The sequence below is a fragment of the Aplysia californica genome, unplaced genomic scaffold (assembly GCF_000002075.1).
Source record: "Aplysia californica isolate F4 #8 unplaced genomic scaffold, AplCal3.0 scaffold00455, whole genome shotgun sequence".
Classification (NCBI taxonomy): Eukaryota; Metazoa; Mollusca; class Gastropoda; order Aplysiida; family Aplysiidae; genus Aplysia; species Aplysia californica.
The window spans coordinates 627,346-642,592 of NW_004797725.1; the positions used below are offsets into that span (position 1 = coordinate 627,346).

The window sequence follows — 15,247 nt, forward strand, 5'->3', positions numbered from 1 at the left end:
CAGACTACATCATTGATTACAAATTTAGGGGTTTTAATCAGAGGCTAATCCTGGTTATGGTAGCGGTAATGAATTTATATTTTTTTAAATTTTTGCCCTTTGACTTTGACCGGACTTTTGTTTCAAATGACGCCGTAAGTTTTGCAATGTGTTGACCCACGTCCCTGTGTGTGTCCACAGGTGGGCGTCACCTCGTGGTTTGACGAGATGAACGACACAGAACTGCTGGACCTGATCCCATTCTTTGAGCGGCTGGCGCGGGCAGACAACGTGTACAGCTTACTGAAGACCATGTCCGAGTCACCTTCTTCCACCACACCTTCTTCCTAGCCTCACAGGAGCAGCATCTTACCGGACTCATGGCGGCCACGACCACCCATCCCTTCCTCCCTCCCTCGCTCTCGCTCCCGCTCCCCCTCACCCTCCCCTCCCTCATCCCTCACCGAAGTCTCCTCCCCTCCCCCTCCACCTGCCCCCTCCTTTCTTCTTCATCATGTCCCGAGTTCCATTCCCTTGTAGCTTCTCCTGGCTTGAATCATTTTAATTGTACCCCACTTTTCTTTCTTTTTTATTTTTGGTTTCTCAATCGTGTTTTTTTAAGAACTGATCATATCTTGTCCTTTGTTTTGAATGCTACATTTCAAAACATTTCATAATTTTATATCAGTTGACTTTTACAAATTTATTAGCGGTACAATAAGTGATATTTGAACAAATGTATGTTTTAGACTATGTTTACTGAAGTATGTCGTGGCCTCTATGCAGCTAAGGGGATTTTTTTTTTTTTTCTTTTTAAATGTCACAAGACAAGTTTTATGCCACTTTGTGTTTTCAGATCTTTTTATGTCTACAACTGCCCTTGAGAGGGTCTCAATTTCCTTTGACCTGTACACCAGACAACTGTTTTTGTATAGTATGGTGAAAGACCCTAGAAAACACAATAAGAACCTGGTACTTTTGAGAGTCTTGAGTGAGAAATTTACTTTTGATGCAGCCTTGGCCTCTCTTACTGGTCAATCATGGCTGTCAAGTTGTGTTGTAGAAACTCTGTGGATTATTTACACCTAAACGGATGACATTGTAAGCTGCCCACTGTCTGGACTGTAAAAGTGCTTTAGGACAGATCAGTCGTTCACTTGCGTAAATTTGTTATTGATTTCGTGGCTTTTCTGCAATGGACCCCTTCCCTTTTTACCTTTATATTGGAAATTGGGTAAACTTCAGTTATGAGGGGATGTAAAAATACAGGACGTGGAGGAGTCTTTGGATGCTTTTGCTCTCTGTGGTGGTGGCATTGTCCGACCATGACCAGAGTGTGATCAGTGAGCTGTCTTAACCCTTTGAACCCCAGACTGGAGGTTTTCTAGATCCACATCCCTGAACTTATAGAAAGTGGTTAGCCCCAGGCCCCCCGGCCTTGCTGGATGCCAAGAAAGATCATGTCCTGAGATGGTTTAACAGCCTTTCAGGATGCTTAGAAATATGCCCCAGGCTGCCTTTCTGGTCTTGTGGGTTGAAAAATGTTATGGTATAGGACTCATGTCCTATTGAACCGTTTTGCTGATAATTCTCTAAAGGTTTGGGCTGAGCTCTTGTGTTTTTAGGCATTTTATTAGTGAAATCAAGATTTTTTACTGTCAGTTCTGTCAGGTAACTCCAAGGGTTGTAGCATTTTCGATAGTGCAGATGGACATAATTATTTGAGCTGTTAGGCAATGTAATCAACATTCTCTGCAATGGGCGATGCTAACAGCTCCATGGTAACTGAAAGGAGTAAGTTTTTGCCATCTTGTCCCTTTTTTGGAGGTACAAGGGTTTAATAAGTTCTACTGATAGTGGATGTGGTGGTGTCATGTCATACGACCTGGACAGGTAGCAAAAATCTGTAGCTGGTGGTAAGACACGGAGCTGAAGACCACCCACCCCCCCAGTTGTTATTACGGCTGGAATGTCTTAGAAGTGACACTAGTTCTAGTAAAGTACTGTTCCCGTCATGTACTCCTTTTTATGGCTTGTGGATGAAATCTAGATCTGTTGTCCCCGTATTTCCCTTTATGTTGTTGTATTTTATGGGGAAGGGTTCGTTTAGCATTTTATTTGTTTGTTGTTGTATTCTTTTTGTGATTTTGTTCCTTTTTTTGGGTATTTTATCTTCTAGGAGAAAAGTATTACCTGATCTAGGTGGTGACTTGTCCCCTCCCTGTACCTCGTCCGCCCCACCCTCCCACCCACCCCCCATCCGCCTGTGGACATGCAGTAGTTCCTGACCAGCGGACCCGTACTCGTAGTTACACGTTTGGGTTTTTTGTCATCATTTTGGGGTTGTTGGTTTTTTTGGTGTTCCTGTCAGACTTTTGTTTTTGGGTTCAGAATCAAATTGGAAACTTCCGATCCCATTTCTATCATTGAACTCTGGTCATCTTCATAAAGTCTTGTTACCATGGAAGCAAGGGGCCTTTCTGCATGCTGATGTTTTCACACAACTGGCAGCTGCGAGCCTGTGGCGTGGGCGGGGCTCGGGCGGTGGTGGCTGCGTGGCGCTTGATCAAACACACACCTCTGTCAGTCTGATACGCCAGATGTTCACAAGTGTTATATTGTAAGAAAAGGCTCATTTTTCCTGCTCGTGGGTGGTAGTGACTTGTGTCCAAAATTGTACTCCAGATTGTAGGCTTTCTTGGGTTACTAAGTGTACTTTTGTTGCTCTAGACATTTATTTTGGGAGTTACAAATTGGAACATATTAATTAATCTTTTGTTCTTAGAAAGTAACTTAGTCTTTCGCCCAATTTTTTTTTATTTGCCCAAAGTCATTTTTTAAATGCAATTACTTCTGGATGACAAGAAATGAAAAAGTATCTACCCATGTGTGCAAATGGAATAGGGTCAAATCTTTATAACAGATTGTACAAGTAATGATATGGTGTGGCTGGACTTACTTTCTACTTGAGAGAAAATAAGTTCTACATACCCACACACTCATGATCAAGTGTCACAAGCACATTCGCTGATTTCAGCCCATGCAACACGCTGGCAGCTTTTAAAGCCACCTACGGCGAGATACCTTTTTATATATAATATATAAATATATATATATGCAAACTACAAAAGACAAACAACAAGTGTACATAAAAACAAATATAACTACATTTGTCAACTTGTGTGTGATTTCTTTTTTTGAAAAAAAAACTTTTTGTTTTAACATGCATTTTTTTTTATCCTGTTGTTGTTAAAGGAATATAATGATATGATATAATAACATATTTCAATATCATCATTGTTGCGCTGGTAATTAATATAAAGAAATGATTGTAATAATAATAATTATGAAACTTATTATATATAATATTGTTGGTAATGTACATTATGAAATGCGTAATAAGAATGAGTGCAATGTTGTTCCTCTTTCTTACTACACCGCAGAGTGGGCTCTTTGTGTGTCTGTTCCGTGTTTGTGTGTTTGATTTCTTTTGTGTGTGTACATATACATACATTTGATTATACACAGTTGTATGTTTTTTCATAACTTAAAAAGAAATTGTCAAGTTGTTTTTTTTACTTGTGAGTGTGGTGGGCGATGGACCCTCTGATTCTGTACTGTGGAGAAGTTTTTGATTGTGAGTGAGACGAGGGCACAAGAGTTAACGGTTTTTAAAAAAATACATTTTCACACGACTGCGTCACACATAAGGAAAACATTGTAAAATGGTCATGTGTGTTTGAATTACCATGAAAACATTTTTAATTCATTCATTTATTCCGGGGGGGGGGGGGGGGGGGGGGGGGGGTTTGGGTACTTGAATGAGAAACACTTGCCCTGAAGATTTTGCGAACAGTTTATATAATGAACTCTTTTTTGATAGTATTATATATTGCCTCTGTTAGAATGTTTCATTAACAGAAACATCTTTTGAAGCTGCTTCAGTCTTCGCAATATTTTGCTTCTGCGAATGTTTGCCCCATCTTCTCTGTCTACTAAGACATTGGCAGTCGTTAGTGGAATATCATCTACGATTCTGGGTGATGATGTCAAAACTTTTGTTGAAGAGCGGAGTCATCGCCGTCATAGTGTGTGTCATGATACCATGTCGTGTCTTCGGAGTTCGAATGATGTAGGGGAGCAGAGATAATGAGATGTTCATCTGGATACTTGTTACTGCATGATATTAAAGTCTCTCTCTTCCTATTACCCCAAGTCTCCTCCCGCTGCTTCATGTTTTACATCTCAACTCTGTGTTTTTTCCCCTTTTCTCCAGTTTTCTGTTATTGATTCTTGGTCCTTGGATTTGAATGTGTGGAATTACCTCGACTGTTGTAAAAAAAAGTTGTGGTTCCGTTTTTCGTTTTCTGACCAACAAATTCTGGTACATGAGCTGCATTACTTTATTGAAAAGGGGAAGGGGGATGAAGGTGCGATGTGCTAGCTATGCTGAGACCGTAAGCGGTTGTTTAATGCGATGTGGGAGTGACTGGCGCTGTCTTTGTAAGAGAGTGTGATAAAGAAAAAGAATACTACACCGCCCCTCCGGCTTACCTTCAGACCCCTCCCCTCTTCCCTCATGCAACCATCCGTCAGCTTTCACTGTCTGTCCTCTGTTCTCAAGGTTGTGATCCCCAGTTTCTCACAGAGCTCCACCATGCATGTTTCCTGTGACCCTTCCCTCTTACAGTGATCCTCTGGTCTCATTCTTTGCCAATTCATCAGCTTTGCTGGTGTACAATCTTGTGTACACAATCAGGTCTCAGTTTTTGGGAGGTTTTGGTGTGTTTTTTTAATCTACGTAATTGACAAGAACATTGAAGTGTACCAGAATGACACTGAAACTGCAAATTTTCCCCACCTGTGGGTTCATATTTCGTTCTAAGGAAACATTCAGCTTTTGAAATGTGATAAGTTCTTTCACCAAAGTTTTGAACAGCCGTCAGTTTGTTTTTTGTTGCTATTTACTTCAGGAGTACAGGTCAGACGTTATCAAGTTTCTGTTCCAAAGGAGAAAACAGCCAGGCATAAATTGGACGCATTCAAAACTGCTGCTGGGTTCTGAGCTGCTTATAGCATCCTGTTCTTTCGTCTGTTTGACTCTCATGGTCTCATTCGCTTTTTCATCAGTTCTTATGATATTAAATTGTCCTGGTCAGTATTAATGTCTTTCCTTCAAGGTGGACAGTTGAGCACAGCTGTCGTTCAGTGGTTCTACCACTAAGAAGAAGACACTGTGTTGGAAGTGATCCAGTGCCACAAGTGTTTTACCACCATCCATATGAGAGCAAACCTATTGGGGCTTTTGTTTCAGACGTGCCAGCTAGTTTGGGTTCAGTTCGACCCAGCGCAACCCTATGTGAGATGTGCGGACAGAACGAGTTACTTCTAGCAATCCAGGAATGGAGATATCTGCCCAAAATTGACCCTGGGGTCAGATTTATAGACTTTCAGTTGATGCCATTTTCTTCAAGTCAACCGTGTCAACATTGAGCAAACTTCGTCTATAAAGTTGATGTATCAATTTCCATAAGGCTAAAATCCAAGCAGTAACTCGTTTGTCAGCACATCAACCTTATGTCTGGACAGATTCCATGTCATCAGTAGGAGAGTGTTTGTCTATTACTAGCCTGAGAAATAAATTAAGGGCTAGGGTGTCAACGCTTTGTTTTTTCATAATGTGTCGGAAATATTTTTCATCTGAGAAAAAAGACGTGTTGAGAACTTTGAAAGATACAAGATTTTAACTAAAGTAGCATACAGTTATTTTGAAAAGCAAAATTCTGCCTCAAACCGCTTAATTTTTCTGTTGCATAAAGTTTAGTTTGGAAGTATAAGGAAGAAGAATTAGGCTCAAGGCTCCGGGATTTGTGCTGATCTGATGTCCCTGTGGGTGTGCTCTGGTCCTGGTTTGTCCCCGAGGTTCGGACACTTTGTTGTTCCACTTCTCTCTCTTGCCACATATTGCTCAGTCATCCAGGTATGTTGTCCATCTTGCTAAACGCCCATGACAGCTTCTTAAACACTGCATGGGCCACTTCCATCATCTGATCCTGTCACCATCCTTTCAAAAGCACGAAGCTACCTCTACTGCACTGGAATGTTCCCTTTGCGCACTCCTCAGACTGTTTAGCTGACTTGTGTTGTCTCCCTCCCCCCTCTCCTATCCAAGCTATTTTGCTTTGGTTTTTAGTTATGTGTGCGAGGATCTCCTTTATTTTTTAATCATTACCCGCAGCTGAGCATAACATTTTTAACATGTCTTTTCAAAGGTAGAACATGTGGGTCCTACTTTGGGATGCCAGGCTGTCAAATGTTCCTAGGACCGAAGAAAGTCATGGCTCCACTTGGTCTCAAGGCTCAAATGCTGAGTACGTCGGTCCAGTTTGTGACTCCCTGAACTGCCTTTATGGTCTGCTGCGTCTCTTTCTGTTCACTGATACTCTTGTTCTGATTTGTTGGGTGAGAATTGTGGCTGACGTCAAGCTGATTGGTCATTGTTCTTTTATTATGGCTTGGCATAACTTGTCTTTGCTCGTTGGACGTTACTGATGTGCTCGTCCTAAGAGTTTATGTTTCTCAATTTTAGAAAGTCTTGTTTTAGGTTAAATGTTCTGTGTTATGTCTTAGTATGTCTTTGTTTTGATCATCTCATGAAGCATTATTTCGATGAACGCACACAGCAGCTATTTTTTGGCCTAAAGTGAATCATGTTGTCTCTTGTGTTCAGCTCCTGTTCAGATGTCATTTGGTTTATGTTTATTTCACTTTGGGTTAGGTTTTTGATATTCCTGAGTATTAAAACTGTGGTAGTGAGGTCAGTGTCTTAGAAGGAAGTAAAGGTGCTTTGCAAAATGAAAATAAAAAATTTGAAACTGCCAGAAGTAGTTGTGGAGCCTTTTAGCAGCCCTTGGTTCTGAGCACACAAACCCTTACACATGACTTCATTTGGCACTGAATTTTTGTATTATGGTGATAGCATATTGGTTCCTGGGAGTTAGATATGTATTAGCCAAGTTTTGTCAATCTCATGCAGACTGTGGTGTTGACGAGGTGCAAGAAAAGATCTTTTACTTTATGAAGTGGTAAGAGATATTTTAATTTTATGGTTCCTATAGTATTGCTCTTTAGTTTTGTTTGAGAGGAATTGTGAGATGTCAGATTTCTGAAGAAGCTTACCTATGGGTACCTTCAGTAGTATTTGTAAAATAGGCTCGGTGTGTGAGACCTACTGTCATGCTGCTCCAGGACTATTTGGTTTTTCTTGTGTAAATGTGGAAAGAAGACGATAGAAAAAATTGGCTTTGATTGTAAATGTGTACATTTCAGTTTAAATTATGTGTTGATTTCATCCTTCTGTCTCGTGTTCTGAGCTGTGCGTTCTGTCTTACCCTGTCGTGGTTATCGGAAAATTCTTTTAGTTCGTGCACGCTGGAACTGCTAACCTGTGATGCCTGTCTTTGGTAACCTTTAATGTTTTTGGGTCTTTCCCTGTGTACTTTTGTTAGTTGTCTCCTCCCTTTTCCCCCTTTTCTGTGATGTCATATGAAAAGACAATGCTCCAATTTCATTTTGGATATTGGTGAAAGAGGTTTTGGGTTTATGTACGTTTGGTTGGTCGTTTTGCTAGTGCCATGTGTGATGTGTGGTGTCTGCCTTTTGCTTTTGAATTCTTTTTTGTCATTTCAGTTAAATTTGTTGTTGCAAGTGAAATTTTAGCCATTTTTCATGCTTTTTGTCGCTTTCTGTTTTTGTATTTTTTTAGTCTTAACTTTTGTAGATGCTTCATTCATAAGAAACGATTATGCAAGCTAAGATAAAGATTGTAAATTGTGAGACAAGTTGCTCGACTGTTTTGTGCGACTCCACAGCCCAACATATATCATCAAAGAAATGTAACCTTGTCTTGGGGTCGCACAGTTCAGCTGGAAAAACCTGTTTTATTATTATACATGATATTTTTTGTTATAGCTGATGGTTTGCCTTTCTGCAGGCTTGCTGACCTTAAAGCTTGTTTTATCTATCTATCTATCTATCATTTGAGTCTTGACTTTTCGTCTTGTGACGCGGGTGCTGCTGTCTTGTTTGGGGCTGAGCCACTCATGTCCTCACATCAAGGTGGCTGCACCCCTTCCCCCCTTACCCCCTCCTCTCTGTAGCTCCCTCCCCCCCCTTCCCCTCTCGGTGTGAGGAAGAGTGTTCTGCTGGTACTGCTTTATTTTGTCCTCTTCATTGCCCGAGGCAGCTCAATGTGCTCACAGTTCTGCTGGGGGTCCACGGGACTGGTGGTTTCTGCTTTAGGTGTGTGTGTGCGCGCGTGTATGTGTGCGCGCGCACACTGTTTGGTTGTCTTGTTCCTCATTTTTTGTCTGTCATCATGTCATAAGGAAGAAGAAGTAGTCTGTGACTTGTCTTTACAGACCTTGTGCCTGGTTCAGAAGGTCTGTATGTCCTGTGGTTCTTTCAGTGGCTACAATGACTTGTGGATCTGTCAGTGGCTACTATTTTCCTTCTCTCTACAGTTGGATCTTTTCCTGTTGTTACAACATTATCTTTGTGCTCTGGGCTAAGTCTGTTGTATCCCACTCTCTCTTTCTCTCCCCCCCCCCCTAACAACTCTACCACCTTTGACCTCCCACCTACCGTGTAACCATCGTCTCTCACCCTGTATTTAATCTGACCTTGCTCATTCTCTAGGCCAGAACAGGTTTGCACTCCACTACTACCACCTGAGAAGCTAAGTCGTCTAAGTAAGCGCGCTGTAATGTGAACTGAAATGAAAATAGTGAATAAGTTTAAATGTGTTACAACGGGAAATAACAAGAGGAAAAGTCAGTCACGATGGCAAATTGATCTAAGATCATCCCAGCTTACCAGGACAGAGCCTCAAGTGAAGTTGGATTGAGCAGTAATGATAATTGTGATTTAATAAATCATAAATAGCATTTGTATACTATAGCACATATTCCTGCTCAACAGCAAGCTCTATGCACTTCACAATCTATATTATTACCTCAGCAGACCCAAGAGCCCTCAGAAACATTCTGTTTCCGTACTTGTTCCATCATGAAGTGATGACGATGATTTTTAATATCCGCAAAGGAAGAGGAAGTTGTAGACTTTGCCATAGGAGGGCGTTGTAGCGTGTGTGTAATACAGAGCAATAGTTTGTGGCCAGAGTGCCAGTTCTATGGCTGTATGTAGGGGGTGGCTGTGGAGAGCAGACCTGAGGCTGTCTACTTAACAAACTCTCAGCCCTTCCTGCGCCTGGTGTGTCCTGATGGTGTCAATCTGTATCGAGGTTTTTGTTGTGCTAACCAGAGTGAGACAGTGCAAGAGAGAGAGTGTGCGGCTTGAGTGTTAGATGTGCATTGAGAGCTTAGTTGACCTGTGTGTCTCTGATGTTGTATTTTAAGGGAGCGTTATACACTGAAAGAATGAGCTGAGCCTAACTTATAGAATACGGTGGGGTCTGCTTAAACCAAACATGGTTAATTTGAAAACGGCGATAAACCGAAAGAAAACATAATTCCCCCATTGATTAATCTCTGTAAGCCGTAAACATGGCTAATCAGAAGAAAATCTGGTGGTCTGGCAGGCTGTGGTTTAAGTGGGCGCGACTGTATTTTTTTTGTTGATGATGGGAAAAAGTGGACGCCTCTGTTGGGCGAATGAGCTCCCAGGGCTTCGATCATGTGGCTTGTTTTTGGGTTTGGAGCAGAAACGCTGATGTAGATACACATGTATGTATTATATGTGTGATCACAACAACATGACTTGCAGCATTTTGTGTGTGGCTTTTTTGCTGTTAATTATATGTCAGTACAGAAGTGTCCTGTGTCCTGTAGGCCTATGCCAGAACTCTTCTTACGTCTCTAGCGCTCTCCCAGTTTAGTTTACTGTCATATGTCTGTTTGACTCGTCCGCTGAGTTTGTTCTTTTATGTGTCTGATAGGTTGTTAAAAAATGTTGATATGCTTTTGGGAAATTCAGAACTTTATATTTCTATTTCACATAAAAACACTGAATGGATGATGTGTGTTCAGTATGATTAAATAGTGGCACAAACTTTTTAAAAAGTATAATGACTTCCTCTGGGGGGGGGGGGATTTGATTTGTAGCCTGTAGGATACGTTTTGTGTTCACTGAAACAAGTTTCTGAAATTGTTGCGGGTAAAGCATTGCGTTGTGGTTTGTCTTGTAGTGTTATGGAGGAGCAAACAGTTTGAACTTTGTTGTGTATACTTACAAGTAGCGCATACCAAAGCGTTTTGTTTGTCTCAGTATTGCCGGACCTGGTCTTGCTCATGGTAACTTACAGTATCTATTTCCTTTCCTCGCCTGGTCTCTGTGGCTGTGGTCACCCCCCGGTCACTCCGGTCAGGTTATGGTCGGCGAGCTGTGTTAATGTCCTAATCCCAGGAAATAAAAGTGATTTAGGAGAGTGAAAAAGCCATTTCATTCTTTTAAGAATAGCACCAACATCATTGTATATTCTTTTTTTTTCCCCCAACATTTAGAAATTTGAATTTGGACAAAAAATTTCTCGAGCGTGTGCTACATAGCACAGATAAAGAAACTGCAATAATTTTGAGAAATTTCAAAATTTTGGACGGAACATTTGAACAGCTAGCCAATGTTACAGCTCTCGTTGCTTTTTATTATCTCCCCTTATCAAGTTTTCCTGCTTTGTTGTTTGTTTTGTTTTTGTTGGGGGGTTTTTTATTCTCCCAGCTGAGACCACCAGGCTTTCACATACCTGTGGGGAAATTCATTGAGAAAATCTTGCCAACAATGCGTCTATGCAAAGTGAATGAGACTTTGTTGAGAGTTTCAGAGAAGACACCTGTCGGAGGAAACTATTACAGCATTTGTTTATTAGGGGGAGCTCGCGCCCCACTTTTAAGTTTTGCTTTCCATCAAGTCTGAAATTGTTTTATTTTTTTAAAATTTCATTCACTGCTGTCTCAGTATTTTTTGTCTGGGGCTTGTCGTTGAGATGTCTGTAGTGCTTAATAAGAAATGCTGGTTTTTTGTTTGGGTTTTTTGTTATTGTTGTTGTTTTTGTGTCTGACATGTGTTGATCAGCTTTTGAGCTCTGACGTGGCATTACGGTTCATTATGGTTCATCAGCGGTTGAGCAGTGGCGTGGCATTATGCTAAACGTTTTGGCTGTGAAGAGCACAAGTGATTTCAGTGTATTTGCTACTACTAAGCTGGTTTGAAAGCGAGTGTGAGAAAGGAAATGAAAAAGAAATAAACTGTTTTTTATTGGGCTTTTTTTTTGGGGGGGGGGGTGTTCTTTCTTTTGGTATTATTGTGCATAAATGCGTTTTGAATATTTCTGTGTTTAGTAAGCGAATGCTCATGCGATTGCAGAGTGTGTGTATATTATGTAAGTATAATAAAGTAGGCGTGTGTGCATGTGAGTACGAGTTTTTGATGAAGTCTTATACTAATACAATGGCGTAAAGTGCATTGTTCATGTACGCAGTACGTGGGCAGTGGCTCTGGAGTTTCGTCTATGTACATACAACTTTTCATGTCTTCGAGAGATTACTATCACCGAATAAAATAAGATATCACCTGGACATGTTCCGTGTTTCTTTCTTATAGCTCTAGATAGATCTACATGAATGAGTTAATAAGATATTTTATGTTGACTGTATTGATGTTGGATGTTGGAGTTTGTTTTTTCTTTACCATCTGTCCTCAGCCAGTGCACCGTTTTTTTATTCTAGTTTCCTTTCAAACAGCTATTGTTTTTTGTAGGTGCTCTGGTGTTGTTTGTTCATTCTTTCCTATCAAACATCTATCATCGTAGTGTCTACCTGGGGGACATTTAACTTATTCTTATGCACAGTAGAATTGTAAATGGGCTGATTTGTCAATGTCATGCGCATAACTGTGCCTGGACTGCAGCAGGGAACTTTTGCTTTTTCATTCCTAATCCTTATTATCGTAATTTTTCCTCTACTACTTTTGCATGTTTGTCACACTCCAGTGACCCGTTTTTCCCGGAGGGTACCTTGATAGTCGAAGCAGACTTTGTGCTGTTAAAGCTAGAGAGGTGAGCAGAGTAAGTCTAATTCCCTTTAAGGACTTCTCTGTTGACATCCACCCCTTGGCGCTCATATGACTTTATGCAGTTGCGAGCGCCGTAAAACCTCTACTAAACCTAAACATGTCTCCTTTTTTGTGTGCGTTACTTTCTTGTATCGCCTCTAATTTTACGCACTTATATGATCTAATTTTGTTGCAAATGCTGTAAAAGTTACTAAGACATAATACGTGGGTGGTTGGCAGGTCCTCTGGTGTGGTTTTCTTCTTCTTTCCTATCAAACATCTGTCGTCTTTATCTCCCCTCCTTTTTTGTGTTTGTTACTCTCTTGAAACACCTCTGATCTTCGGCACTTATATGACCTTATATTGTGTTGCAAGTGCCGTAAATCACTTACTAAAACTATTTTTTTAAACATAAAACATGCACATGTTTACACCCGCATCAACACAATTTAGATGGTTTTCATTTTCAAGATTGGCTGGTGCGTCGGTGACCTACTGGTTAGGCTACCGTACTCGTAATCATAAGAGTAAGATTGAGAGTTCGGGGGTTCGAGCCTCAGCTCGGTCCGACGTTGTGTCCTTGGGAAAAGCACTTTACGCGAACTTCCCACTTGGCTCGGTCCTATCGGAGACGGACGTTAAACTAGGAGGTCCCGCCCCTTAAATAACCTAATAGTACTAATAGTGTTGATAGGGGCTTTAAACCTATACCATACCATTTCAAGATTGGCTTCTTCAACCCTGCCGACCATCAAGGGTGACTGGTAGTATAGAACGTGACGCAATATAATATGATCACAATACCCCAACATGGGTGGTTGGCGGGTGACCTGGTGTGGTTTGCTCCTTTCCTACCAAACGTTATGTCACCCTTACCTCACCCCCTTCTTTTTCTTTGTACATACTGTGTGTTACTCTCTAGTAACACATCTAATCTTCGGCACCTATATTATGGCCTAATTGGGTTGTACATGCCGTAAAACTCTCTCTAAAACTAAACTCAACCATTGTGGGTGTTTGGCGGGTGCTCTGGTGTGGTTTGCTTCTTCTTTCCTGTCAAACATCTATTGTCTTTATCTCCCCTTTTTCTTATTTGTGTTTGTTACTCTCTCGTAAGTGGGTTGTTGGCGGATGCTCTGGTGTGGTTTGCTTCTTCTTTCCTATCAAACATCTATCGTCCTTTCCTCCCCTCCTTTTTATGTATGTGTATGTGTAACACCTCAAATCTTCTGGCGCTCGTATGACCTTATGCAGTTGCGAGCGCCGTAAAACCTCTACTAAAACCCCCCAAAAAACCTCTCTTGTAACACCTCTAATCTTCGGCACTTATACATGTATGACCTTATTGTGTTGCAAGTGTCGTAAAACTCTTACTGAAACTGAACTAAATCCATGGCACCATTTTGATTTTTATATATACTTGAACATTCTTATGACTTGTGTCTGTGGTACTGTGGTTCGGCTCTGTGTTGTCGCACTCGGAAGACCCGCATGGGGAGAAAATTTTGGAGCACATGTATCTCTCAGTCTTTCTACAGGCAGGGTCGGAAGTTGGGTTGTTTTTTTTTGTTTTTTTTTTGGGGGGGGGGGGTGGTAAGTGTTTTACGGCGCTCGCAACTGCATAAGGTCATATGACAGCGCGGGACACATAAACTTTTTCAATTGGTAGGAAATTTTGAATTTTTCGCCGTATGGCGGCCGAAGCCTACTCTTGTCTATTTTAGATCACTAAGGGAATTTAACGTGCGCAACTTGCACACTGGCCCTCCGAGATTTTTCGCCCTTGTCTGAGAAGGCTAGGTGTAGATCTTTTCTACCAGAAGATCAGTGGTGTGGCTGAAAGACAGCAGTCGGAAGGAGCCCAGGAGTAGCAGTAGAAAGGCTGCAGAAAGAGCCAGGAGCCCAGTGGAGGGGGCAAAGAAGGTGAGGGGGTGGGGCAGAAGGAAGAGACGAAAGCAGATGACAGAACATTGCTAGAGAGCAGGAAAGGAGGTGAAAGGAAACAATTTTAGAGAAGAAAATGTTTCGGTTGCTACCCGAGTTCGAACCCGGGACCTTTGAATAAGAGGCAACACTTTAATCTCTAGGCCACGAGAGTCCTCGTCGGAAGTCTGCTTCCGAGAGTCGACTGGGGCCTAAAAAAGGTTTTTTAAATGCCCACTTTAATACTTTAACAAATAATACGAAAAATCTTCCAGTTTATCGCTTGTGTGGGGGCTCTCGTGGTCAAGAAGTTACACTGTTCGCCTTTCATTCAAATGGTCATGCGTTCGAATCACGATAAGACCGAAAATGTTCTTCTCTAAAACTAAAATTTTCTTTCTCACTTCCTTTCCTGCTCTCTAACAATGATCTGTCGTCTGCTGTCGTCTCCATTTTCTGCCCCCACCCCCTGACCTCCTTTGCCCCCTCCTCTGGGCTCCTGACTCTTTCTGCAGTCTTTCAGTTGCTACTCCTTGGCTCCTTCTTACTGCTTTCAGCCATACCCCTAATCTTATGGTAGGTAAAATCTAACTCCTAGCCTTCACGGATAAGGCCGAAAAATCTCAGTGGTCACGTGTGCAAGTTGCATACGTTAAAGATCCCTTGGTGGTCTAAAACGATAAGAGTAGGCTTCGGCCGCCACCCCGGGCAAGGCAAAATTAAAATTTCCTACCAACTGACAATATTTAATGTGTCCCACATGCTCATATCATGACTTATGCAGTTGCGAGCTCCGTAAAGCACAAAAAATACAGATAGTAAAAAATCGCTTGTATTTTTCTGTAAGGACCTGGCGCCAGTCTCCTAGCTGTATAACTTTGCTTCCAAAGGGGCAGTAAAAAATGGAAAGTGGAACATTCACTTCAGGCATTTGACGATACCTTAGAATGCTTTTAGAGTTTGTATACATGTACTTCACAAGCGATAAATTTAAACTTATCAAAGTCAAAGATATCTGTGAACATCTCTTGAACGTTGTAATTGTAACAGTGTAGATCACTGTTTTTAAGAGAACGCTAGAACAGGATTCCAAAACAGTTTAAAATTATTTTGGTCCACTAGAGTTTGAGGCATCCGGACACTGCAATGTGCAGTACCCCTCTCCTCTTTCAGGGAAAATAACTGGAAAGAGAAAACAAAGAAAAGCATTATACTTATACACACGCCCGAGCACCAGCATTTGAATCTCTCTCTCTCTCTCTCTCTCTCTCTCTCTCTC

General features: G+C 41.4%; 1 protein-coding gene across 2 annotated transcripts in view; it reads left to right on the forward strand.

Annotated features, from left to right (window-relative positions):
- LOC101855741 (carboxy-terminal domain RNA polymerase II polypeptide A small phosphatase 1) overlaps nt 1–11,570 on the forward strand; it is a 45,514-nt gene extending 33,944 nt beyond the window's left edge. For both annotated transcript variants that reach the window (XM_013086320.2, XM_013086322.2), the window contains one exon: nt 181–11,570. In XM_013086320.2, the coding sequence (XP_012941774.1) occupies nt 181–330 (150 nt within the window). In that variant the 3' untranslated portion in view covers nt 331–11,570. The remainder of the gene's footprint in view (nt 1–180) is intronic.
- Nucleotides 11,571–15,247: the final 3,677 nt, after the last annotated feature.